General features: G+C 35.6%; 1 protein-coding gene across 3 annotated transcripts; it reads right to left on the reverse strand.

The window, feature by feature from the left end:
• Positions 1–299: 299 nt before the first annotated feature.
• Positions 300–27,936, reverse strand: LOC108568872 (zinc finger protein rotund). 3 transcript variants are annotated; one of them, XM_017930219.1, is made up of 4 exons: positions 27,715–27,936; positions 1,342–1,577; positions 987–1,276; positions 300–919 (listed from the first exon to the last, which is right to left on the reverse strand). In XM_017930219.1, exons 1-4 carry the CDS (start codon positions 27,919–27,921, stop codon positions 432–434), a joined length of 1,221 nt encoding a protein of 406 aa, XP_017785708.1. In that variant the 5' UTR covers positions 27,922–27,936; the 3' UTR covers positions 300–431. The 3 variants fall into 3 exon arrangements, with proteins under 3 accessions (XP_017785708.1, XP_017785707.1, XP_017785706.1); XM_017930218.1 differs by having other exon boundaries at positions 27,706–27,936; XM_017930217.1 differs by lacking the exon at positions 27,715–27,936 and adding an exon at positions 8,890–10,455.

Here is a 27,936-nt window from a genome sequence, read left to right on the forward strand (position 1 = left end):
CTTTTACTTTTTACACAGTACGCAATAAATATCAACTGAGCATTCTTTTTATGAGCAAAAATCAGGTCCGTCGTCGCGTTCAAAAATTACTAATAAATTATTTTCTCGAAATAATTAAAACTTAAGTAAAAATTTGATAGTTACTCATAAAATCACGCGTTATTGTGGGGGGCGCATATATTATTAAGATGAGAATGAGTGGATCCAGCGCGCCAAAGAGTTCCACCACTTCCGACGCCCATTATTTATTTGTTTTATATAATAATATTATTTACAGTTGTACCGTATTTGTTTATTTATTTATATATATATTTATTTATATGCTATTTGCGGGCGGCGGATATTGTCGTGGTTGTCTTTGGCGCGTTGGATCCTTGCCGTTGTTGTTGTTCTCTTAAGTGTGTGTTATTTTTGTTGTTGTTGTTGTAGGTTTACTTGTCTTTGAGACCGAGCAGGGAATGTTCCATTAAACTAGAGTTGGGTTGATGCGCGTAGTTCCTGATCTGGTGGAGGCTGATCAGCTGGTTGGGGAAGCCGTTGCTCGGCTGCGTCTTGGGCAGGTCGAGGCTGTTCTGCTTCTGGAAGCTGAGCGCGTCGTAGATGTACGGCCTGTTCGGCGCCAGCTGATGGTTCAGATGGTTCAGGTGGCCGGACATCGAGTTGATGGGTGTGAACGCCGAATTGGCGTTGCTCTTTGAGATCGTGGTGTCGTAGCTGTTGGGGAGGTTCGCGGCGTTCGGGGTGCTCGGCGGAGCCGGAGGATTCTGGCTCAGCTGCTGCCTGATTATCACCAGATCCTCGTTCTGCTCGAGGATCTGTCTGGGGATGTCCGTGGGATACTCGTGCATGTTCTCTGCGGCAGCGCTATCCGGAGACACCTTCGGCCAGTAAGGATGATCGAGACCTCTCGCATTCAAACCTGTCCAAAAAGAAATATCAAAAGAGTTAATAAAGCACATCGAATTTGAGACAACGTCATCTTATACCTAATCCAGCGCCAATCGGTGGCCTCTTGTCCGTCCTCTCGGCGTGCTTCTGCATGTGCTTGCTGAGGTACGTCTCCTGCGTGTAGCTCTTTCCACAGTACTGGCAGATGTGCGTCTTCAGGTGCTTGCTCTCCTTGTGCTTGGGAATGTGCTCGAGCAGAGACGGCTCATCGCTGAAGCACTTGTAGCAGGAGTTGCACTTGTACGGCTTATCCGTCTGATGGCAGCGGGAATGCGACTGCAAGTTGCTCAACTGCGAGAAGGCCTTCTGGCAACCTGGGTGCCTGCACCTGAAGAAAGATAAAAACGTCGAATTAGTAACCAGATTCAACAATTTTCAATTACGAAAACTCACTTGTAAGGCTTGTCCCCGGTGTGCGTCCTGATGTGCTGCTGCAGATGCGAAAGCTGCGTGAACTTCCTCTGGCAGATCTCGCACCTATAAGGTTTAATGCCCAGATGGATGCGCGTATGCTGCGACAGGTAAGAGCTGTTTGCGAAGGCTTTACAACATTGCGAACACTTGTACGGCTTCGCCTCCCTCATGTGTGCCTGCGTGTGAAGCTGCAGCTCCGCCTTAGATCCGAACACCTAGAACAAAAAAAAAAACATAAATTAATAAACCAAATAGAAAACGAACCCAATTACGCAAATAAAACACACACAAACAACTGAAAACCAAGGTTGCGCACGTTTTTCGCGAGTTGCGAAAAAAAATAATCGAATTTAATTTCATTCACTTCAAATGCTGATTAAGAAATTAAGCTAAAACGCAGACCGCATCACATTCATGTATATACACACACACACACTCTTCGCATATTATTTTTCATTAAAACATATTTGCATTATGTATACACGTAATTGATCAATTTTCCGCAATTAAACAGAAATTAAAATAATAAAAAAAAATAATATACAAAATTCCACTACATTTTTTTCTTCCTTCACTCCACGTTCCCAAAAAAAATAAATATTCTGGACGTGGTCGAAAAAACAACAGACAAGAAGAGGGAGATAAATTAACATTCCGCCCGTGTGTAATTCGTTATATCCAATTCGGAATCCATCAAATTTTATTATTACTTCTTTTTTTTTTTAGAATGTTTTATTGAATGCTCCTTGTTGTGTCGCTGCCGCGGGCCATAAATTTGAGGTTGCCAACTATCAAGGACCATTGTTCGCCAACATCGACACACACACACATACAAAACTACATTTATGCAACAATCTAAAATTCTCGCGTGTTAAGTAATCCCCGAATGCACGTAGCATTGAAGCGAATAAAGACACCCGAATCAATGACGTACGAAAAAAATATAATGATATACGCACATTACGTATTCAAATTTAATACAATGCCAAAGTATTGCAATTTTTATTCATGTTATTTTATTTGCAACAAGATCATTTTCATTCATTTCCAATATTACCGAATCGATTACTATCATCATCATCATCCAGATAAACTGTTTGGTTTTTTTTTGACATCGATTCTCTGCTACAGCTCCCACAGATAAGGCGGCTCTGCGACCATGAAAATTTGACTATCTGTTGTAATTGCCGTAAGCTTACTTAAAACGATGGATATTACATTTATATAAAAAAAAGAAGCTACACGGACAACATTTTTTTTTTAGTGCAATTTCAATTTATTTTTTTCCTATTTTCATTTATTCAAATAATGTCAACTAATTTGTAAATGAATCTTACGGAGATGTTAGATAACGAAGGTCGTTTCGTCAAAAGATTAAGTAAGATGTTAATTAGATTCGCAATCTTCAAAGATTTGGATAATCTTCAGGTTATTTACTTTGATAATGTTGTTTTTTAGTTTAATTACTTCTGTTATTAGTTGGTGTATAAAATTAGATCATTAGATGCATAAAATCTTTGATTTGATTGATACAAAAAGCTATTACTCTCTTTACGATTTATTTTTTTTGGGATACGTGTACTGTTTGGAGAGGAAAAAAAACCGCTCGCGCGATATGAAAGCAATTACTACAAACGAAACTTTATAATCCACATCGAGGTTAATACGCGAACATCGACGTCCTTTTCTAGCTCACTATTTTATATTACAATTTTTTTCTCTCGTTCCGTTCGTTTCGTTCTTCTCTCGCTCTGTGGACAACGCACACCATGCATGCATCGTGAATACCGAAATATGTAATAAAAAAAAAATACGATCCTCGCTCGTTTTGACCTCCAAAATCCGCAAATTTCCACACACATATGTAGTAAGAAAGTACATGCTTCTTCTCTTCGTGGGCTCGAGGAGAAGAGGCTCGGCTCGGTCTTCTCTCCCAAATGCATTTAATTTGGCCCCCCGACGTATTATCTCTCCTCCGAGGCGTCGTCGACCTTCGCTTACACAAATTAGCTACGCGCGTCCGACGGAGACGGGTGCATGCACGTAACCGCAGCCGGGGGACGAGGATAGAGGCGCAACCCACGAAACGAACGGAAAAAAAGCGTACGTTTTTTTTTTTTTTTTTTGTAGGAAGTGGACATACGTACATAAGTTTTTTTTTTTTGTTTCGATTCTGCATTAGTGAAAACATACACACTTAGCTACTTAGCGGCTACACCGCAATTTGCATAATTATTGTTATTTATAGGTTTAATTATGGATACGTATTAGCAAATTGATGATTTCCATTGCATTTCCCATTTCAAAATCCTTTTCTTTTACGTTCTTTTTTTTTTCCTCTCTGTTCTTCTCTTGATGGTAATTCCGGAGGAGTTTGAAATGAGGGTACCCGAGAGAGCTGTCGAACGAAATGTGGCCAAAGTTGGGCCATTAAAGTGGGACAACCGCAGCCAGAGACGAAGAGAGAAAGAGAGACTCAGACGACGCAAAGCAGACAGCGAAAAATATATACACGCACACACGTATATAGTCTACGACCATCGAAAAACCGACAGGAAATTGTCCGGTTGGCATCTTTTTTTTTTAAAAAAAACCCTTAGGTAAAAAATGCCCTTTTTTTGTTCTCTCTACCCATAGATAATAACCAAAGACTAGAACCCAAAACCCAACAATACTACTAATTACATCCCAATTTGCACTTTCAAAATTAAACTGATGACGATGATCATCAAATAAATCCATTAAGTTATTCGGGCGTTGCGTCAGCGCGCTTAACATATTCGTTTCGCGTATAAAAAGAAAGTTCAATTGCATCGAAAAAAAAATTTATTAATAATAATTACGTTTCATGCGTATGCATTGATCAGCTGAGCGGATTAGAAAAGATTGACATTTAGCTAATGCAACGAGCTGAGCTGAGAGATGTAGGAGTAGGAGTGAAAAAAAAATGTATATATAGTTGCAGGCGGCTCGAAGTTATGGAATAATTAAAGTAAAAAGCCGCTCAGAACTAGTTTGTGTAAAAACCGGAATGAAATGAGTGTGCGTTCGCTTATTATTATTTTTTTTTTTTGAAAGTAAGTACTCGTAAGTACTTGGAAGACGTTTCGCGTTAAACGGATCTTCGAAAAAACAAAAAAAAGATGTTTAGAATTCGAACGGAATCGTTTGGATTTTGTCTGTGTGTTCGCTCATTTTTTTTTTGTATTCGTTCTTCTGACGTTCAGGTGACGTGAACGCTCTTGACACGTACGGATAATCGACGTCGGTCGCATCATTGTTTGCATTACGTTCGCAGCGCCATTTTTTTTTTGTTAGTTAACAACAGTTTCGATTCTTCCTCATCTCAATTCACAATTATTTAAAAAAAAATATAAAATATTTGCAGCAATAATTACTTTTTTCGTAATGAATTTTCACTTTTAGTATTAAGAAAATTTTAATTATTTTAGAAATTTGAAGTAAAAATACAACTTTAGAAACGTAAATCTGCTATTATAAGAACAAACAAACAAAAAAAAAACTAGTTATTTTTTACTTTCAATTTCGATACGTTTCCTGTAATTACCGTAATAAAGATTATTTCTTATTGGTCATTAAATATTTATACTTTTAGTTTCAATAATATCCGCGCATATTTTTCTAATAATTAAAAATAAAATTTTTTTACTGTTACAAAGATTATTATGGCTTATTATAAATCTGAAGTATCTCAATAAAAATCAAGTTGCGACGAAGTTATAAGGAAGTGAAGTTATTTGTTGTTCTCTAACTGAATTTACGGATGAAAACAACACAAAAAAAAATATATATATTTGAGAAGGGCACGCATTCAGGCGATGAACCCTGATTAATCCATGCCGCTTATCTAATCTGGCCACTCTTTGAATTCACATGTACGTATACGTATACACAATAAACGTGTGTCTGTATGTATGTATGTATATTTTTTTTTGTAATATGCAGAGGCCCGTGGTTCCGTGATGCGATGGTGGATAGAAGAGGAGGAGGAGGGTCCCTCCGCAACGTGGAAAAAAAGCAGGGAGCGGGAGGAGAAGAGATCGATAAAAAAATGTGAGCGAGGAGCGGCGCGGAGGAAAAATGTATCCCGAAAAAAAAAGAAAAAGAAAAAACGAAAGAGAAGTGGTGGATGATGTTGGAGAGGAATGAAATAGCGTCCGCGAAAAAAAATCGTCGTTACAGCAGCACAACAGTCAGAAATCTTATCGTTTTTTTGTTTATTTTTTCTTCTCGCGAATCGATACACACGTGCCGAAAATATTTTTATACACGCTCGCCGACGGGTCGAAAGGTCGCTCACAAATGTCTCCAAAAGATTCGTTGGACCACAATCTTAGACATATATAAGTCACGCACATTGGAAACAAAGAAACTAAATAATATTGAATAGACAAAATATTTTAGATTACAATAACAATTAATTAATTAATTATATACTTTCGTGTATAAAACAAATCATTTGGATGATCGAAACTAAACAAATTGAATTAAAGGCAACGAAAGTTTCTTTTTCCAAGCAAACTTTGTGATTATTTAAGGCGCGCAGCACATAAAAAATATACAAAAGTCAATGATGATGATGATTCACGCTGACGCTCTAAAAATAGTCCGAAGAGAAATGTTCAACGCTGCTCCTTTATGTAATCTCTTAATTAACTTTATTGCAAAATTTTTTAAAGTAGCGCAACGCTCGCAGCCTAGGAGAGAAGAGCTTGAATTCGCACAAAAAACGCCTAAAGTTATCCACAATTCAATGATAATTAATATTTTTTTCAATTTACCAACAATTAGTTGAAAAATTTGACTTTTAAATTTTTGCTAAAGTTAATGTCAAACAGTGAAGGAATGTCCGATGCGATCGTAATTATCGTAATTAATAGACTGAAAAGTTTAAATTATGTTAAAGAATTGGATTTTTAGTGACTTTCGAATATTTGTTATATAATTATAATAATGTTATTTTGTTTATTCTTTTATTAAATGCTAGCTAGAATCATTCAAATGTGAGTCAAATAGAGTTTCTGGTTTGGTGAGCGGTCGGAGCGCGTTTCGCGCGTCGAGAGGGGTTTGTCGGATGAAGAGAGGCGCGGAGGGCGGCGGTGGACGGTCCGAGGGATACCGATTTTTTTCCGGGGCCGGGATTTTAAAACCTTTTAAAATCCGGCACACACAAATTTTTTCGAGCCTGCACAAAAAGAGGCTCACCCGATGAGCGTGCGGGGTGGAGTGAAGGGTGGAAGAGGAGGAGGAATCGCGGTTGCGCAAGGATCCGGATGGAAAAATCGCACAGGGTAATCGATGGTAATTGACGCCATCCACCACCACCACCCCCCAAAAAAAATCTTCCGAAAGCAGCACCGTTGCCGGAGGAGTAGCGCAATTAATAATATTTTTATAAAAAGACGCGAAATAATTCGAAATACTGCGCGCTTAAATAATGCAGACGGACGGACGAATGAGCAGGGGTTGAAAGAAGGAGAGGGATGATGGTGAGGGCGGCGGCGGCGGCAGCGGCGCGGAGGGAGGGAGGGCGCCCCCGGTGAATTTTTCATTGCGGTCATGAATACACGATTTTTTTCGTCAGCTTTTTTCGTCGGGCATTTTTTTAGTGTGCGCCGCGGCGCCCTCACCCTTCGCACCGCCTCACCTCTCGTCCTCCTCGCCGCGCCGCCCTCCGTCGTCGCTGCCCTCGGAATCGATTGCACAGAGGGACGGCACCTCGTGCACCCCCCCCCCCGCGACCCGCTTTGCTTCAAAATTGGTGTCATGAGTCATATATATTGGGGGAAAAAAAAATCAATTCCGCTTGGGCCCCCGAAAAAAAAGTGCCGCCGCATTTTTTACCCTCCAAAAGTCAAAAAATCGTACAAAAAAAAACAGAGAAATCGAAAATTTTCCCAAAAAAAAACCTTATTTAGATTAAAACTTAATTAAACATTAACTTTTCAATAAATTTAAACAAATTAAAAAAACTAATTGGATTAATAAAACTTAATTGGATTAAGAGAAATACAATTATTATGTAATGTCAGTAAAATATTTGAATCGCTTCAATTTTTACGTTATTTCTTGTTGTTATTGGTATTTTACGTCGCCCGCCCCCCAACGAAAAATTTACATACTTGCTTGTACATTGGGAATGGGACAAATTCAATTAATATTTAAATAACGTCGAATTCGGCGGACGCAAATCGAAATCAGAAAAAATAAATAAAAAACTAAACGATCGAAGATAAAAAAAAAACAAAAAAATCATGAAGCTGTGTTGTATAATATGAAAGTAATGTAAAACGAAAACTGTAAAAAGTGAAGAGAGAGCAAAAATCGCTTTGTCCTCTCGTAAGGTGGATTCCAGGATCCAAGCCAAACAGAATGAGCGGGAAACTTCGGACACAACAAAACACAACAAACGCGCGTCCCGGGAAAACCCACTACATACACATACACACATATATTTCTATATATATATATTCGATTAAATCCCTTCCGCAACATCAACAATACATTCATTCATTCTGAAAACACAATAGCCCCGGTTTATTCACCTACACTTACTAAATAATTTATTCGATTCCGTTTACTTTTTGGAAATTGATACTCTCACATTCGAAAAGCCTTGCTTGCTTGCTTCTAATACATATATGTAATACACTTATTCGGCTGCAGAGTTTAGCCTTAATAGCTGGAAATAATGTATAAATTTGACGCGACCAGACGCAATTTGAATTCAAATCGAGCAACAAACATAACGGGGATCGGGCGAACCGCTTCAAGAACCTAAACCACTAGACTAGCCAAGCAAACACTAAACCACTAGTCTTCACATACAGCTCCAAATACAATTAATTCTAATTGACTAACAAACATTCCCAAATTCGATGTTATCGATAATCCAACAAGTTTTCTTTCATTAATTAATCTATTGATTCAAATTGGAGTTGTAATAATTTAGTTTTTAGATAAAAACCAATTGGATACTTAACAAATTGCTCTTTCAACTTGGAATTCTCTACACATTCTTTCATTTCGGTTTTGGGGCGTAGCAGAAAGAAAAAAATTATTGCGCTGACCGAACGAGTCAAGTCAGTGTGTCGGTTTTCGTTTCGTTGATGAATAATATTGAGTAATCGCGGCGTGGGCCGGTTATTTATATGTGGAGTATCTATTTTCGTGCGAAATGTGTTCGCGCAGTGAAAAAGTCGAGGCGTTTCGTGGAGAAAAGCCCGAGGTGGATTTGAAAACGCGTGAAAAAAAAAATTAACACAATCTTTAAATGCATTTCAATCAATTCTAACTTTGAAATTATTTCAGTATTTCCAGTTACTTTTTTTTAAATGTCATTATATGTTAAATTAGTAATCTTTAATGGTTTTAATCTGTTTGTAGACTTTTGAGGTAATAGTTTGGGAATTGTTTATACTTTGAATTCCTAGTTATTGTTGTTTGAAGTTCTTAAATTAGAAGATTCGTTTTTTTTTTTGTTGTTGTTGTAGAGAGTGAAAATACCTTTTCGTCTTGGAAATTTTCTCCGACTGAGATGGGGGTGGGCGGCGTGGTCGAGTTTCCCCTGTCGTCGTCGTTGCGGCCGCCCTCGAGCGACCTTGAACTTTCCGTCGTATTCCTAAGTGTGTCCAAGTGCGGTTTGTACTCCCGATACTTGTGGTCGGGATGGTCGGGTCGGGGGGCTTCGTGCGTCGGTGGAGGCGGCGGTTCCAGACCAACCCGGAGACGGTCGTGCCGCGCGTCCACGTTGTTTCTTCCGTCGAGGTTCATGCGATGGTGAGGAGGTGGTTCCAGATTATTCAAATTCCTATCCGTCAGAGGCCTGTCGCTCTGCGTGAGCGATCGCTCCAGGTTGAGCCGCTCGAGGTGGTGGTCCATGTTCATACGTTCGTTCCTCTCGTTCATCAGCCTCTCCAGATTCAAATTACGTTCCTGCAGGAGATGTCCACGGTCGTTGCTCAGACGATCCGCGCTCAGGCTAAGATTCAACTCCAAGCCGTACCTGTCCATATTCAGGTTGTTCTGCCTATCGACCAAGGAAGCGGTGTTCATGTTCGCCAGAGACCTGTCCGCTCGCAGCTCGTTGTTCCTGAGGTCCTGATGCAGATTCAACCGTAGGTCGACGTTCCGCTCTCCCAATCTATCCCCCAGGCTGCGGAGCGTGTCTATAGACCGCTGCAGGTGGGAGTAGTTGGTGTTGTTTTCCAGCAACATCGGCGAGGGTTGAAATTCCAACCCCCCTGTCCGGCATTCCATTCGACCCTCCAGCTTATCGGACTTTTAGATCGATGATGACGATGATTCTCCAATTTCTATTCTCTTTTTTATTTTACGGTAGAACACAAAAGCAGGTCCAACAAAAAAATAAATAACTTGGACAAACCAAAAAAATAATAAAAAAAAAACAACTTCGTTCCACTAACACATTTGGTTTGGTTACAGTAACATGTGCACTTTGGGTCCTTTGTTTCGAGCATTCGCAACAAACTAATTCGAAAATGTTTTGTATTTATTTATTTTTTTTAAATTTATAAATAAAAAACTAATACGTAAGGGGAAAACACTTGGTGAACTTTTTGGAAAAAACTTGGTTGATTTGAGAGAATCGGTGGAGGCGCGTTACATAAAAAAAAGAGTAAATAAATACGAGTCACATGTGTTTTAAGGTGCACACAACACACAAGACGACGGTGCGGGCGCGCACTCACACACACACTCGATTCCCAAAGTTCCTGCGGTTCGTATGTATGCTCTCACTCCGCCGGAGAGTGTGCTCATGTGTTCGTGTGTACGTATGTATACGTATACGTGGAGCGAGAGTGTATGGGTGTCGATCGTGTGAGAGAGAGAGACGTGGTGAGCAGAGTGTCGACGGAGGTGGTGGGGATGGACGACGACGCCGTCGACGCACATGCAGACATATACGACAGACGCACACACACACTCACTCACTTTCGACTCGCACCAAACGAACCGAACCAACGTAAAAAAAAAGCGTGGCGCACTCTTAGGTAGCAAAAACTACACTAGCTCTACATCTACAAGATTAGAAAAACTCCAGCATCCATCGTGGTGTGTGCCTTGGCCGACGGGTGGTGGTGGGGATGCATATTCGGGCGAACGGTGGTGGGGCGCCCCGCCGTTACGTAACAACATAATACACGCCGATCCGCTCCTCTCACTCTCTCTCACTCATTCACTCTCTCCGCCCCACCGCCCCTCTGGCCCTGAGCGCCGCCGAAAAAAACGACCCCCCCACCACTCTTCCATCCGACAATCCGTGAGTATTACGTGAGAGAAAGAGACCAACAGAGAGAGACAAAAAAAAAAGGGACACGGACGAAGTTGAAGAGGATAGAAGAAAAAACCGCGTGCGTTTTGCGTGTGTTTACACCAAAACATCGAAATAAAGAAGACCAGCAGAAGAAGATATAATTGAGAGGTCAAAATGCATGTAAACAAAGCCTTTGGATTCCACAAAAATTGTTACATTCACTTCAATCGAGCAAAAGAAAAAACTACCCCTCTTCACATTTATAGTCTATTTTTTTTACAACCAACACTGACTAGTTGCAGAGAACGAATAAAGAAAAACAAAAAACATTTCACCCTTCATCATATTAATAATATTATAACATAATTAATAATTGCAATTAAAGCAATTTTCTTAAAAAAAATATTTATTTCATTTCGTTCAATCACTTTTTGAAGTGAAAATGAAACGTATATGAAAGTATATATTTTTTTGTCAGACACTTGTTTGATGCTACTACAAGTTGCAAGGTTAGAAAAGAAGCAAAAAAAAGAAGCGAATTGTCTCGTTTAGGGGTTGTGTTTCAGTTTGCTACTCCACATACAATTTTTTTGGTTGCGTTCATTCACTTTTAAACTGAAACGAAAAAAAAAATACACACACCCCCCAATAACGTATAGATTTTTTTTTGGTCAACACTTGTACGATACTACCACAGGTCGACATCGACCTCTTTTTTTTCCATACTTTTTTTGTCAGTAGACTAGTTTTTTTTGCTAGTAGTTCTTTTATTTCAGGAGAAGTAAAAAACCGGCACGTGACATACTTTTCAATTGCATTTTTTTTTGGTAGATATTTTCACACCAATTAAACATCTATTATATAAGCAAGGAAATACACATTATGTCATATTAACATCAATGACTTTTTCGAAATAAATAATCCAAATAGTTTTTTTTTTATTCTTAATTCCAATAATTATTATTTAAAAATCATTACTTTATATTGATTAAAAATTATTGAAATTCATTAATTTAAAATTTTCCTTCGTTAACTTTAAAATATAAATATTTCATATTAAATTTACTTTTAATTACGATATTAACTGATGTGTTCGAAGAAATCCATTAATTTAATTAATTTAAAAATAAATTTGAACAAAAAAAGAACGTACTTAGAGAAATTTGCATGCATTTACGAATGTTTTGTTTTATTTATACATTAATGAATGAACGTACGATTCTGGAAATGAATGAAAATAACAACAGAAAAAAAAAAGTCGACCTTCTCAGTTGCAGTTTACTACTCTACATTTTTTTTTGTGTGAATTCCACCGCATGCATTCACTGATAAATCAAACAAAAAAAAACGCGGCTTCCCTAAACGTCTAGACTTCTTTTTTTGTACCATAATAGTAGCAGACATGAATTAATATGTTATACGTTTTTTATTTGACGCGTGCGGTCTACGTCTAATAAAAACAGACGACTTTTTTTGTGCAGATTATTTCTTTCATTCAAAACGAAATATAAAGAGAACCGACTTTTTTTCTATTGCTTGTTTTACCTCTATTTACATAGTATTAATGAATAAATACGCATTCTTCATGATAATTTCTTAATTTTCTTATATAAATAATCAGCATTCAATTAGGAAAAATTGAAATTTGTTATTGTGGAAAAACTAATTTCACATTTCAAAAGCACAAAAATACAAATTTTGTTAGGGTTTTTATACCAAAGTTCGCATTCTTGTTTCAATTTTCCACCATATAAAAAAAAATGATTCCAACACGTTCCCTTTTAATTTTTTCTTTGACACTTGTTCGCTTTCAACAGCAAAAAGCTCTAAATTTCACACCTAAACCATCAACAAGAAACAAAAAAAAAAACAAACACAAAAAAGGTTTTTGATTAAACAGAAAAAATAACTTGTGACATAATCTCATAAAGTTTAGCTTCCAAATTAATAATGAATATAAAGTTTTTAACTAACGATTTCAATTTTGATTATTATAAAATTTAGTTATCTAATTATTATTAAGTAATTAATTATTAAAAACAACGCAAAATTGCGATTAATATGTTTGCGTTGTACGAAGATATTATTGCGTGTAATAATAAAATTACTTCAATTAACGCAATTGAAAATTTCCAATCAACGTTTTTTTTTTCTTCTTTATTTTAATTTTTGCAATTTTACTCCCTTTACGATAATTACGCAATTAACTGCATTGAAACAAAACCGGAATGGAAAAAAATGATGAAAATCATTCTAATTAAAGTCCGCTCGGAACAAAAAAAAATAAATCATCACGATTTTTCATTGATAATGATTACAAATTTTTTTTTTCTATTGCGTTTTTCGATTACCGAATAAAGCGCGCTCGGATTTCGTCTGTAATCCTTTCTTCACGCACCGAAGAGTTTCTGCAGAGCGAGTGCAAATAATGGCATTAAATAGGAGGAAAAATAAATAGGGCCCTCGCTTTCCCTTTTTTCCCTCAGCTTACGCCCCAGTTCCAACAAAAGCGGACCACAATTTGGGTCATAAGAGCATTAGCAAACATCATTTTCTGCAATAAAACGCATTTATAGATACAACTTTTACGTAATTATCAATACATTTTTTTTATTCATGAATTAATAATTTTTCAAACATAATTAGTTTCCTGGAATTATTCTCAACTCATTTCCATTTCAAAAGAAAAAAAGTCAATCCGGATGACACACGTAATAACAGGTATTTCTACGAGAAAAAAAAATCCCCCTTTTTTCGGACACTTGTTACATTTTTCTCGCATTGAGGGCAAAAAATTGTAAGTTAACAAAAAAAGTGGTTATTCTTGTTAGGGCGTTCAATGTAGTCCACTTACCCTCAACAAGGGATGCGGTTTGCCCACAATTGCTAAGAAAAGCGCTTTTTAATTGATTCATATTGCTTCCTGCATTTTATACTTTACAAAAAAAATCATTTAGAAATTTAAGATTTTTTTTTCTTAAAATTATATAAAAACACAAGAACGTTCTTAAAGTTTAGTAAGCTTTTAAGAAAATGGCATGTGTCACCGATTCAAATAATTTCTTCCACAAACGTTGTTTAACTTAAATATCTTAAAAATGTAAATATATCTTAAATATCTTAAGCATTAATTTAATTTGAATATATAAAAACAAACGTATTTTCCAAAAAGATCATTCATTACAATCCATTGAAAAAAAAAACTAACGCTAATAATAAAACTGTGAGTAATGAGAAGCATTAGTGTAAACAAAACAAATCAAAGAGAAGAAAAAAGTGGAAAAATTAGACAATAACAGTAAACAGAATAAACTGGACACTTTTAAATATGTAAATGATTGAAAAGTTATTTATTTTTTCGGCACTTTAAGCTGTTGTTGTTTTCGATTAATTTAGTTTGCATAACATTTCTAAACGCGAAAATATAAATAGAATTGATTGTTGTAAACAACAATTCGATTTATTTCATCTTTTATTAAAAATCAAATTATATATTAATTTAATTTTATTTTATTTTGACTGCATTTTTTTTGTTATTTACTTTCTAAACGTTTCTATTTATTTCTTTACAAATTCTTACAAAATAATAGGTAAACATTGTTAAATTATTGATTTTAAATTATTTGCTATGGATTTGTAAAAATTTGTAAAGTCAAATTAAAACAGATTTAAGTTGAATTATTATATAATAATTGTATTATGTAATTCAAGAACACAATAATCAATTTAGTTTTAAATAATTAATGTTAAAGAAATAACAACAACAAAAAAAATAGGAAGATTGTTAAATTATCGAAGTTGTGAAAAGGTTAAATTTGTAAATTAAGATTTGCGGTAATTACTTTTTAGAGACAATAGAATAGATTGTGAAACGAGTAATTAAGGAAGTGAACGATAAAACAGAACTTAATAATGCAAAAGACCACGAATTGTTTAATTTGTTAGAATCTCTCAATTACACGGAAATTATAAATTTTTAATTGAACGCCCTTTTTTTTTCGCCACTTTTCTGTGTCAGAGCTTTAATAATATCAATTTAAAAGTCGTTATTGCGTCAGACGAAACCAAAAAAAATAAAACGAAAATTATTTCGGTATTAGAGAAGCCGAAAAATCCCATTAGCAGCACGAAGATCTTAAGCATCGAAGCTTCTCCACGATTGAAGAAGATTGGTTTTTCGTGAAGTTTTTAGGGAAGGAAGAAGCTGTGACCTAACTGGATTCGGTAATAAAGTTTAGTGCGATAATGCGCAACTCTCTCTCTCCCTAATCCGGCGCGTTCATTGCGTCGTAAATCCATAATAAAAAAAAATGAAAGGGTTACGTAAATATTTACAATTTCGGATTCTTTTCTTGATCTTTCCTCACTCCCGCCGCAATAAATTTCGACGCAATTGCAGAACGGCAACCCTTTGCTAAGGCGAAGAAGTAACAGGACCAGTGACAAACAAACAGACTAAAAAAAAAAACGGTACATCTCATGATTTATTTGGTTATTGCGTCAACCATTGACTTCGAGGAATCAGGTTGAAGGGTGAAGAACAGTTAACGCGTCCGAGATCAATCAATTGTGATTTGTCATCAGAGTCGGTAATTGTTTATAAATCGGGCGTGCAGTTTTCGATTAATCAAATGACGTAATTAGCATTAGGATGGATGTGAGAAGAAAAAGAAAAAGGGGAGTTTGGTAAAGTAAAATATCATTAGTTGGAAAGAGATCAGTCACGGAGGAGGAAGTGGTACAACCCTCTCTTGGTACAAGCATGGAGATTAGCCTAATCGCGTACTTAGGAAGCGCATCCAGATGAGTCGTTAGTACGTGAATATTTAAGAAAAAAAGGTGAGTGATCGAAGAAGGAATGGCTCTACGTGTGTGCATGTAGATTTTTTTTCTCACGGGCTCATGCAAATTGATCTATCACGTTGAGATTGCAGCGGGACTTGGGTTACCTGGTCCATGGTCGTGGGTTGCGGACGCAGGGGAATCTCCGCATGGTACGCCACCGAAGAACCCCACCATCATTTGAATACCAGCCGACCAGCGGAAGATTGCCTAAAATCTGACTGGGTACAAATTGAAGACGGATCTGGGCGGCAGCGCATGTGGTCAGAAATCGTTTGAATAGGTCCAATTTGAATTCGGGTGAGGATGAGGAAGAAGGAAAAATATGCGCAGGGGGTGACGGACTGCGCTCAGACTGTGACCGTCGGTCACTGGGTCGTAGCAGTACCGGACCCATTCTGAGCGGGGGTCATTCGCACACTGACCTTAACGCCTCTCTGTCTCTCTTTCTCTCATTCTCATTGCCACATTCATTGCACTTTGATAAACACGAGGGGCGAATGGTACAAGGGGGAGCAGAGCAATGGACATGCAAGCAAAATAAACGATTTTTTTCCTTTCCGTTAACGATTTTTTTTTTGCTTCTGTGTTGATATACATTTTGTGTTTGGTCCTTTTCTTCTATTTTTTTTGGGACGTTTCGGCTCGTGCCGATGGTGGTTTTGCCACTTTTTGTTAAAAATATTGTATAATGAAAGAAGGGAAAAAAACGAAGAAGAAGAAAAAAAAACAGCACGTGCCTCTTGGACAAAGAGGAAAGGTGACAAATCGGAATTAATTGAAACGTTCTTTTTTTTTATTCTTACTTCTGACAAATCGCTTTAGCACTTCAAGAAAAACAATTTTTCCACAATCTTAATTCAATAACTTTATACCAAATCTTAAAAAAAAAACTACGCATCAATTCCATTTTTTTTTTGTTAATATTAATGAAAATTTTAATACAAAAATTAAATCTTAAGATTTATTCAGATATTTAGCTTATAATCTCATTATTGAAGGTTCACTACATAAATCTTATAAACAAAAATGCAATTTTATTGAAATATTTCTATAAACTTACTAAACTTAATTCCTTATTCAAACATAATAAGCAAACAATAGTTGTTATTTTTTTTCCATTCATAAAACTAATACATTTTTTTTTTGAAATAAATAAATTAAAATTAAAATTTCACACTTGAAATTAAATTTCTCATAAGAATATAAAAAAAACTATTACATTTTTGCATTTTTTTTAAATTAATATTAATATTAATTTTAATACAAAAATTAAATCTTAAGATTTATTCAGATATTTAGCTTATAATTTCATTATTGAAGGTTCACTACATAAATCTTATAAACAAAAATGCAATTTAATTGAAATATTTCTATAAACTTACTAAACTTAATTCCTTATTCAAACATAATAAGCAAACAATAGTTGTTAATTTTTTTTCATTCATAAAACTAATACATTTTTTTAAATAAATTAATTAAAATTAGAATTTCACACTTGAAATTAAATTTCTCGTAAGAATATAAATAAACTATTAAATTTTTGCATTTTTTTTTTTAAATTGTATTTGCAAAAACTAAACTAAAACCAATCTAAATGCGGAATCAGGCGAATCAACAATGGAATGTTAATCGACTGAGACTTGCCAAAGATTTAGCAACGAAACAAAAACAAAACTAGATAGATGCAAAACAACAGTTACGAGACACAATTAATTACGCGGCGGCAGCAGCACGTCTTTGGATGCGGTTTCAGAATTTCATATCTGCTCGAAAAAATATACGTTTTTCTTACATACAACAAAAAAAAAAGTAAATAAGACAAGACGAGAGGAGAAGTGGGCAATTGTAGAAGTTATATGAAGAGTATACATCTAAGGATAAGAGAGAAAGAGATGAAATAAACTTTGGTGAAGAGCAAGAGTGGAGAGAACCTATTTATGCCGAAACGCAGCCACCGTGTCGCATTTATAGATGGAATCAATCATAGTTGTTGCTTTTTTTTCTGTTAACTTTTTCTACTTCATCCTTCGTATATTCATTACTTTTCGAATAATGAAAACGTACGTGTAATGTAACGAAAGAGAAGGAAAAAAAACGTTTTGTGTTATAATTTGATTTTAAAATTGAGATGTAAAGTTCGTACAATTCTTGTAATTCTAAATGAATTTAATAAATAATGTGGCTAAAATTGCATTTTGTTTAAAATTTCAACTGAATTTAAAGAAAATAATGAAAACTATTCACAATATACAATTTTATATTAAATCAATTTTATTATGTTCGTTTTTTTTTCTAAATTTACTTAAAATTGTTTAACTAAAAAATGCTTATAAAAGTATTAAAAAGTAAAGATTTAAACGTTTGATTGTCTAATAAATTAATTATTATGTATATTTTTATGGTTGAAACAACAAAGAAATCGTTCAATCATTGTTAAATTACAATTACAATTCTTGTAATTCTAAATGAATTTAATAAATAATGTGGCTAAAATTGCAATTTGTTTAAAATTTCAACTGAATCTAAAGAAAATAATGAAAACTGTTCACAATAAACAATTTTATATTAAAGCAATTTTATTATGTTCGTTTTTTTTCCTAAATTTATTTCAAATTGTTTAACTAAAAACTACTTATAAAAGTATTAAAAAGTAAATATGTAAACGTTTGATTGTTTGATTGATTTATGCTAGAAACAACAGATAAAACGTTACAATCATTGTTAAATTTTGTAATAATTTGATTTTAATTGATTGTTATGTTTGTTGTTACGTGCGGTATTGGAAATAAGAGCGTTGTCAGAAAGAAAAAGGGTGAAAACAGTTTGATAATTTGGATATGAAAAGGGTTAAGAAAAACCCACAAAACACAATCGATACACATCGCCATTATTGAACCAATTTGTGTATTGATATTCGATATTCTTTATGATCGCTGTGCGAATTACAATATTAATAGGAAATAATGGGTTAAAAGGACAGACGCCCTTCTGGAGCGAGCGGCGCGCACGCAACACGTTCTCATTCTTCCTTTTCAATCCGGCCGAATAATGGTAACAATGTCCGCACACGAAGCCAAAAACGCATCACAAAGACCCATTATGTTCGATATGCATTTCTAAATATAGATCGGGATCGGGAGGTACGTTGATCTACAGAGAGAAAAAACCGCCACCGAACGAAGGGCGCAAGGGTTGAGCACACTTTGTTGACAGAATTATTGGTATTAAGTTACGATCTCCTCATTGATTCCTACACTTTTGCGGCGCATTATAAGGTTTTACTCTTTCTCTGCGTAGAAGACACAACAAACACACACGACCCGTATCCGAATTCGTAAACCTTTCGTGCGTAGGCACAACACAGGTAGGTCAGAGAATTATTATTTGTCATTAAGCTCACGAAGTCTTCTCTCGCGTTGCGTGCTTCTCTTATTTTTCTTGTAGTTCTTGTTTTTGGATCCAATGGGCCAGGTGTATTGGATTGACGAGGAGCGGATTGGCCCGTCGGGCGAAGACAAGGACGACGATGGATATAATAAAAAAAAAATTGTAATGTGTATCGAGACTAAATATACGCTTGGATGTTAATGAAAACTGGTAGTAGCTACAGCTTGTTGCGGCGAGAAGGGGATTTCAATAATAACGATCACTTTCGAGGCGCAACATTAATGAGACAGGTATTAATTGGCAATCGACGCAGACATTTTTGCTTTGATCCTCGATACTCACGCACGTTACGACAATTTCTGCAGCTACCCGAAAAAAAATAAAATAAACGATCTTCAGCAAAATTACAATCCAAAATTGGATCACACAGTAATTTGCCTGCATTTACGTAAATTCCACGAAGATGAAGTTACGAAATTTTGTAATTGACTTATTTCACTCAGTTATTTAATTTAGCAAGAGTCAGACATTAACCGTATATTTTTACTTACAATTTTAACAAAATTTTGAATTTTTTAAAAATCTATTAATTAATTTGAATAGACGACTTCAATCTTAGTTAATTATTGAAAATCTAATGATTTTTTTTACTAACTTTTTCATAAAATTGAAAAATATATTATATTTTTTTTAATAATATAATGAATGTTAAAAAAAGTAATTTTTAAGAATCTATTTGAGACTTAAGATGATGAATTTTAGATGGAAATCTTCTAAAACTTAATAAGCTATTCAATGAAACAGAGAAAAAAAAAAACATTAAAAAGATGAAAGAAAAAGTGGGTACGAGCCATTTGGTAGACTAATGATATTGAAGATTGAAATGAATGGGCCTCAATGAATTGGTTGTAGTGTGATTACACGAGGAGAGAACGAGTATATAAAAAAAAAATGAGAAGTAGAAGAAACGAAAGAGATTTATGTCGAGGAAGTAGTTGTAGACAAAACCCCGGGTGGTTTGATTAATAATGGGGAGAGAAACGACGAAGAGAGAATGAATGGAAGATGTGAGAACACCAGAAGATCAAGAAAAAAAATCTCGTAGTAGAATAGAAAAAAAAAATAAAGAGAAGAGAAGAAAAAAAAAACATTGTAGTGTATAAATAAAAACACTTTTACTCTCGTATTGTGTGCGTGTGAGTGTGTGTGCTTTTGGGGGAGAGGGCGCTTGACATATGTCGGCCACTTTCGACCCTCCATCGTCTCCACCCGCAAATCCGTCCAGAAAGATGTTTACATTTTAATTTTTTTTTCATCCTCCTTCGTCTCATTGACATCAGCGACTGAAAGAGAGAGTGAGAGTGAAAGCCAGCCACATGGGGTACGATTGCGTATTAGTTTTGATTACGAAGGTGGATGTTAGGTATTTCTGTATGTGTGTGCAGTCCAGACGGAGAACGAGTGTGAAGAGTAAAAGAAGCGGTGGTGGAGGAGGAGGAGGAAGAGAGGAACAGACAGATCCTGCGTGGACCGTGTGAACGTATCTCTAGGCTAGTCCGATCCTCCTCTTTCTTCCTTCTCTCCGCACTAGGCCAGGTCATGTGTCTGCTCGTCTATGTGTGCCAGATATAGTCCGGATTTTGGGGTAGTTTCGCCGCTATAAATCACCTCGCTCGCTGCTGCAGCGAAAGTGAAAACGAACAGTGCACCCACCTCATCTCTCTCTCTCTCTCTCTCTCTCTCTCCCCTTTTTCGCTTCGAGTATTAACCCCCACACATACACACATTTACATGCACACTCCGGTTTCGAGAGAGCACAGGTGGTTGTTGCATACTTCCGCACTTCTGGACTTAACGCAACATTCGTACTGCGTGTACATCGCGTGCAAACCGATGCAATACCGGCAATTAGCAATTAGATGTAACAACTTGTAAGATTCCTTTCCGATTGGCCGGCGCGTCCCACGAAATTACCACTTCAATTCCAACAAAAAGACACATTTATTTATACGCAGAACAGACGAAAAACGAGCAACAGATGGATCGCAGCAAACAAAGAAACACAAATAATTTGAGCAAATTTGCATCCACACTGCGCGTTACATAAGACTTTTAAATCACAATTACCAACTGTTATCATCTAGTAATTCCATATAGTTATAATTGCTACACCTGCCATGACAATTACTTTAATTTATGATACTATTACAGAGAAAGCATTACAGATTTACTCTCATCTTGAAGTCAATAGACTTGCTTTAGTTCTAGAAAAAATAACAAGTATAGAGTCCAAAGAAATATTTACATTTTAATGTGTCCCAGTCTGCAGATAATTGTAAATTCTAAATAAAATGTAAATCCATTCAAATTTATTTTTTTTTGAATCTTGAAACATTACAGACCTACTTTACTCTCTTCTTCGTTTCGAAAGAAGCATAATCATTAAAACTTCCTTCACTTTTTACATAAACAAAATGTCTGGACAGACGTAGAAAGTAAAAAAATAACGAATTAACAAGAAAAATCTTCTCTAAGAGACGTACAGTTACTATGAATTTCCGCTATTAACATAATTAACTAATTGCAAGATTCTATCAAGAATCACTTAAAAAATCGTTTGGGCATTATGCAAGGAGGAAGAAGAAAACGAAACAGCGGAGTGGTCAAGGTCGCCAGCCGTCTAGATTGCCGGATTTGTCGAAACTATCGGCCGAAAATCCGTGGCAATTAAGGAAATCTTTAATAGATTTCGACGCGAATCAAATAAACTGTTATGTATTTTTTATTCAGATACATCCGAAGATATTCCGGATTTCGTGCATTCCTAATGTCTGGCAGCCTCCGGCTGTCTGAGACCTCTATAAAAAAAATTCTCAGACGCCGTGACCTGAAGTTCATTTTCATTTCGACAGTCTTCAGATTTCGTCGAAACAATTTCATTTAATTAATGGACAAAAACGAAAATTATATTTATCTGCATTTAAAAATGTTGCAAGTAAAAAAAAAATTTCAATTTTAATTAATCGAATCAATTCAGACCTTTTTTTTTATTCGCGACAAAGGAAATTCAATTAGTTTTAATAGCAATTATCAGTTAAAACTTTAATTAATACTTTATTATGAAGGAAAAAATATTCATATATTTACTACATTTAATGAATTTTTCATAGATTTAAATAGTTTTTTTTTTGGTTTGAATTGTTTTGGTAAAATAAAATTTTACGTTGATAATTCATATTTTATTCATGAATGAATGGAACGAAAAAAAAACTATAATATATTGGGCATTGAACCCATTAAATTAAGTTTTGGTTGATCGATCAATGATCTTTTGTTAATGTTAATCAGGTGTGAATTCGTAATTTTTCGTATAATATTTATATTTTAAATTGCGGAATTAAAATTGTGTTGTAAAATATCGAAGAGTGAAGATTTTAAATCAAGAAATGATTAGATATGACTGAAGTGATGCTATAAATTCTGAATTATTATTGTACGATTTCGATGAAATAAATGTAGGTTTCCAATTGGAATGAGTTCATGTAATTTGGATGAAAGCTGGCGCCAAGTAAAATCCAATTAGCAATACTGTAAAGTACGAAAAACGTTAATAAATAATCCACCTGAGGCAGGTGTTGTTGTCTGAAGGAATTGGGGCAATGATAGTTTCGGATGAGAGTAAAAAAAAATTGTGTAAAATCAATCGATGTTTTCCCTTTGATGTTCGGTCGGCGGATCTGAAAGGGTGCACGTTAATTAAGGGAGGATAATCAGGGTAAAATTAATCACGGTAATGTAATAAAAATTTCGGTAGGAAGAAGGAGAGAATTCCTTCGAGAAGTTTCAAGGTGATTTGATGGACGAACAGGTGGAGGCTGGTTAATCACGTCCCATGCAACAACCAACGATGGGGGATGTGTGTAGCTATTTGGGATTTTTTCCCACCGTCTACGGTTCGGAGAGCAGGTGGGTTGCGGGGGCGACAGAATGGTTGAGGGTGAGAGAGAGAGGAAAACCCTAGGCTACCGTATCCCATTTCTATTAAAAACACGCGGGGGCGCGTTTAATTTTGCGCCGTTCGCAGCCAAAAACCGACCCTCCTTTTTTAGCCCAGAAACAGGAAACGGACGTGCTGGGAGGGTGAAAACGCGCGGGGCGCTGTGAGAGAGACAGAGGGGTGGATGACGGAAACGTCGTTTTTCAGCAATTCCGCGCGTCGTGTCTCGAGGATTGCTACTTTCAAGTCCCCGTACCCTCTCTCGCTGTTCATAAAGGAAATTCGAGATTTATAAGTGGGGGTGCGCGAGAACATTACACCATCCCCGACGATCCCACGTTTCTATTTTTAATGGAAACCTCCAGAAAACGAGACTTCCTGGTTCGAAAATACCCATCAATTGATTCGTTTCACTAAATCCATCGAGTACGTCTTGGAAACATCCCTTTGACCAACCCCAAAAAAAAAAACAATGCTCGAACCAATTGTTTAATTTAAAAAATACGCACTCTTTGATTTCATTATATTTTGAAACGAAATAACTATAAAACTCTTCCTAATTCAAATAATTTCTTTCTTAAAAAAAATCTTGATCAACTCATCAAAAACTGGACACTTAAAACTTAGCAAAAAAAAAGGGAGGCACGTAATTCACTAAATCCATCGAGTACGTCTTGGAAACATCCCCTTGACCAACCCCAAAAAAAAAAACAATGCTCGAACCAATTGTTTAATTTAAAAAATACGCACTCTTTGATTTCATTATATTTTGAACGAAATAACTATAAAATTCTTCCTAATTCAAATAATTTCTTTCTAAAAAAAAAATCTTGATCAACTCATCAAAAACTGGACACTAAAAACTTAGCAAAAAAAAAGGGAGGCACGTCATTCACTAAATCCATCGAGTACGTCTTGGAAACATCCCCTTGACCAACCCCAAAAAAAAAACAATGCTCAAACCAATTGTTTAATTTAAAAAATACGCACTCTTTGATTTAATTATATTTTGAAACGAAATAACTATAAAACTCTTCCTAATTCAAATAATTTCTTTCTAAAAAAAAATCTTGATCAACTCATCAAAAACTGGACACTAAAAACTATCCCCTTGACCAACCCCAAAAAAAACAATGCTCAAACCAATTGTTTAATTTAAAAAATACGCACTCTTTGATTTCATTATATTTTGAAACGAAATAACTATAAAACTCTTCCTAATTCAAATAATAATTATTTCTAAAAAAAAAATCTTGATCAACTCATCAAAAACTGGACACTAAAAATTTAGCAAAAAAAAAAAGGGAGGCACGTCATCAAACAATAGTTTCATATCATAAATTGCATCAAGTACGTCCAGATAAAAAAAAAACCCTTGACCAATTCATCAGCAGCGAACACACAAAAAAAATACCAGGGATGGACAAGGAGCCACAGTTGCTCTCTTTTCAACCCACTTAAGAAGACGCACCCTTAGACAAAGATGGGGATTCGATACGCGCTCACCTAAATCAACATATTATCGGGTCGCAGGGTTTGATTATTAGGTAAGATCAGGTAGAGATAGGCTCTTTTTAAAGGGAGCGCAGGTATAAAAAAAGCCGAGTGAAGTGGTTGGAGAAGTTCGAAAAAAAAAATACAGTGTATTAAAACATCCCTCGTTTCTCTTCGAATGCGTGAATATATTCGGGTCATTTTCGGGGGTGGATGATGATGATGCATCAGCAACACAGATGTGGGTCATTGATGTTAAAATAAATACATACCAAAAAAAAAGGGTTGCGACCGGTCATGTGTGTTTCGAAAGTGAAAGGTGTACACACGGTAATTGTTTAATGCTATGCGTCTCCTTGTTTTTTTTTTCTTCTTTTTCTCCTTCATCGGAAGAGCAGATGCTGGATGGGGCAGTTTTTGTCCTTTTTTTTTCCCATTCCATGTGCGTTTCTTCTGGTCGCTTTTTTATTCTTTCTTCTGGTCGTGTTATTATCGTTATCGAGGTCAACGAAAACAAACGTGCACCCATTATTATACAAATGCGGGAAATTCGAATAATAAAAAAAATAAAATCCTTTCGATTTTTTTACGAGATTTGCTACCGTTCAGATAATAATACAAAAAAAAAAGAGAAGAATGCACCCAATGGAATCCTTTTGAGAGACCAAAGCCGCAGCTCTCCCTTTCCAACCGTATTTTTTTTCCAAAATTATAAGAAAAAAAAGTATATAATCCAAAATTTATACATAAAATATTACTTAAACTCACATTTTTGATTGAAAATGCGGTGAATGATTGTGTGTATATTTGTCCAAAGTTGATGTTGTCGGCAAGAATTGTGCAACTCGACGTTGAAAATTTACATTTCACGGGTTCTTTGCAATCTTTTGGGAAAGAAAGTGTAACGATTTCGAACGCGGTTTTCACGCACTAAAATTGGTTTCAACAAACAATTATCATTCGCTATCATTTTTAAAATTTAAATAAATTGCGTTTAAACTTGCCATTATACAATAGATTTATTTATATTAGAATTTCATTTTGGTTGTCTCAACTTGAGAGCTTTATAAATTTCTTAAATATAACGAAATCTTAAGAAATTTAGATTAAATTTAAAATTTGTATTTAAATTTTCAAATTAGAGGTGCGTCTTATACACGAACATCAACAAAATATCAATGTAATAACTTTAACAGCGTTATCGAATTCATTTAAATAAATATCTCTTAAGTGATTGGAAAACCGAAGGTGTTTGTTATATCATAAATATTGAACGTGGGCTATGTTCATTCGGTATCTTGAAAGGCTACTACATGTAGCGATGAATGAATACGGCCTTTTCTCACAATATTTGCATAAGTATTTCATACGAGACTTATGCAAAACTATGCAAATCGCGGCAACGCTTTCCACCGTTCGGGCCTCTTTTCGTTGTCTCTAATTCACTCGTAGAGGAAAGACGGAGAAAGGACCAATTCGGAAAAAAAAATGTATATTATATACATCTAATATTGAGGGAAGATCCGCAGGTCAAGGCAGAACATTTATTTTAAACCAGGAAGAAACAAACGTCGTGTAATTCAATCGTTAATTATTATATATCAAAAAAAAAACTTGTCGATTTTTTTTATTTGTAAAGTGAAATTTAGAATAATTAAGCTAAATTAATCAACGGTAAAAAAAATAATTGAATGTTTTGATTAAATATATAAAATAATTTAGAAATGAAAAAAAAAGATTAATTTGTAGATTTTGTCTTAAATTTTAGAAAAAATTAAATTATCCAATTGAAATATTTAATTTGAAGAGTTAAAGTAAAAATTAAGGTCAGTTGTTTTCGCTTTCCTTTTATAGACAAAAAAAAAAATTAGAAAATAGTGTTGAAATCATCATTAAAAATTGTTAAAAAAAACTGGTTAAGGATGATTTAGTGAGATGCGTGCATTTTACGTTGAAAAAGCATTATGTAAATGCGTTTGCTTGCGTTGATCTCAGTGAGAAAAGTATATACAGACCTGAAACCCTTTATTTACACGGGGATTTTTGTTCCTTGCAATTTTATACTATAATCATTGTATTTTATCGCCTATGGTCGCATTGAAGCTGGCTAATTTCAATATGAAAGTCGGTTATTTGCGGTAAGAAGCTTCTTCAACCATTGATAGAGAGTTAGATAGAGTTTCTCACCGAATATTCAATGACAAAAGATTAAGGATCGTCCGTATGTAAATGATCGTGCTAAAATTATGCAAAGCAGACGAAAAAAAGGATTCATCATCCCTTCTATATTCCTCCTCGTGCGGAAGAGGACGAAAAACTGTTACACTCTCTTCTTTACCTGTGACAAAAACCGTATTGACACAACACGACGTCGTGACACCCCTATTTTTCTTTCCATTCTTGTGATCCAATTCTTCGGCACCTTACCCATCGGCAATCACCTATTAGCAGCAACTATCGATAAGTGCCCCCGATATTACGCACACAACACGGAAGAAGAAAACAAAATAGGGAAGAAAAGAAAGGAAATAAAAGGGAGCACGCACACCCTCCTCCCTTTTTTTTTCCCTTTTTTTCTTCTCCATTCTTTCACGTTTTTTTTTTATATATATGTCGATCGGAAACGCACGTTCGCATTCTCCGCAATGTAAATGTTTGAGGGATCACCACCCTTTGATTTGAGGTCTTAATATGCTCTTCCCGATATTGAACTATTGATAGGGAATTAGGTTACCACCTCGACTACAAAAGAAGGATATTGGCTTTGTGGTAAATAAACACTCCGGAATAATAGAGAATTGCACTAAAGACTACTCAGGAAGGCGCTAATAAAACTTTTAATCCTTCCGTTATGAATATCATTTATGGAAAAACCATTTTCTTTCCCCCAATTTCCTAAACTTTTTTTTTATATTTATATAAGCTTTTTTTCTTCTACGAGATTGCCGGATCAATGCGGCGGCAGCTTTGATCATTGATTATACTTCGCCCAAGCTTAAACTTGTCAAAACGTCTTGCATTTCGCGCTTCAAAGTTTCCAAGTTGAAAATGGAAAGTCGATCGCTATTCATCAAGAAAACTCACATCCTATCACAGTAATTGATCTTAGCTGAGTTCTCAATAAAATCAAATTAATTACTTTTTTTTCATAATAAAATTTTGTCAAATCAATTGTAAACATTTGCTAGTAACTACCAACTACTAACTGCATCCAATCCTTACCGTGTGTGAAATTAATAGTAAAAGAAAACGACTGGTGAGAAGTGTTTGCAGTTAAATCCTTATAAAATCTATATTAATGAAAGATACAAGTTTGACTTACACCACCTACCTGTGGGCACATTTTGCACTGGTACTTCCTGGGTTGTGGACCTCCGTTCTGCATGCCGCCCCCGCCGCCCATCTTGGTGGCGTTGATGGGTTGTGGGACGACGAGGAGCGCGGGACTCGAACCGGCGACACCCGGGCTCGAACTACTGGACGTGGACCTGCCACTGGTGTAGATGCCCGGCGTGCCCACCATGTGGTGGTCCTCCATCCCTTGATTACCAAA

Source organism: Nicrophorus vespilloides, unplaced genomic scaffold, assembly GCF_001412225.1.
Source record: "Nicrophorus vespilloides isolate i.1.1-1 unplaced genomic scaffold, Nicve_v1.0, whole genome shotgun sequence".
Taxonomy (NCBI): Eukaryota; Metazoa; Arthropoda; class Insecta; order Coleoptera; family Silphidae; genus Nicrophorus; species Nicrophorus vespilloides.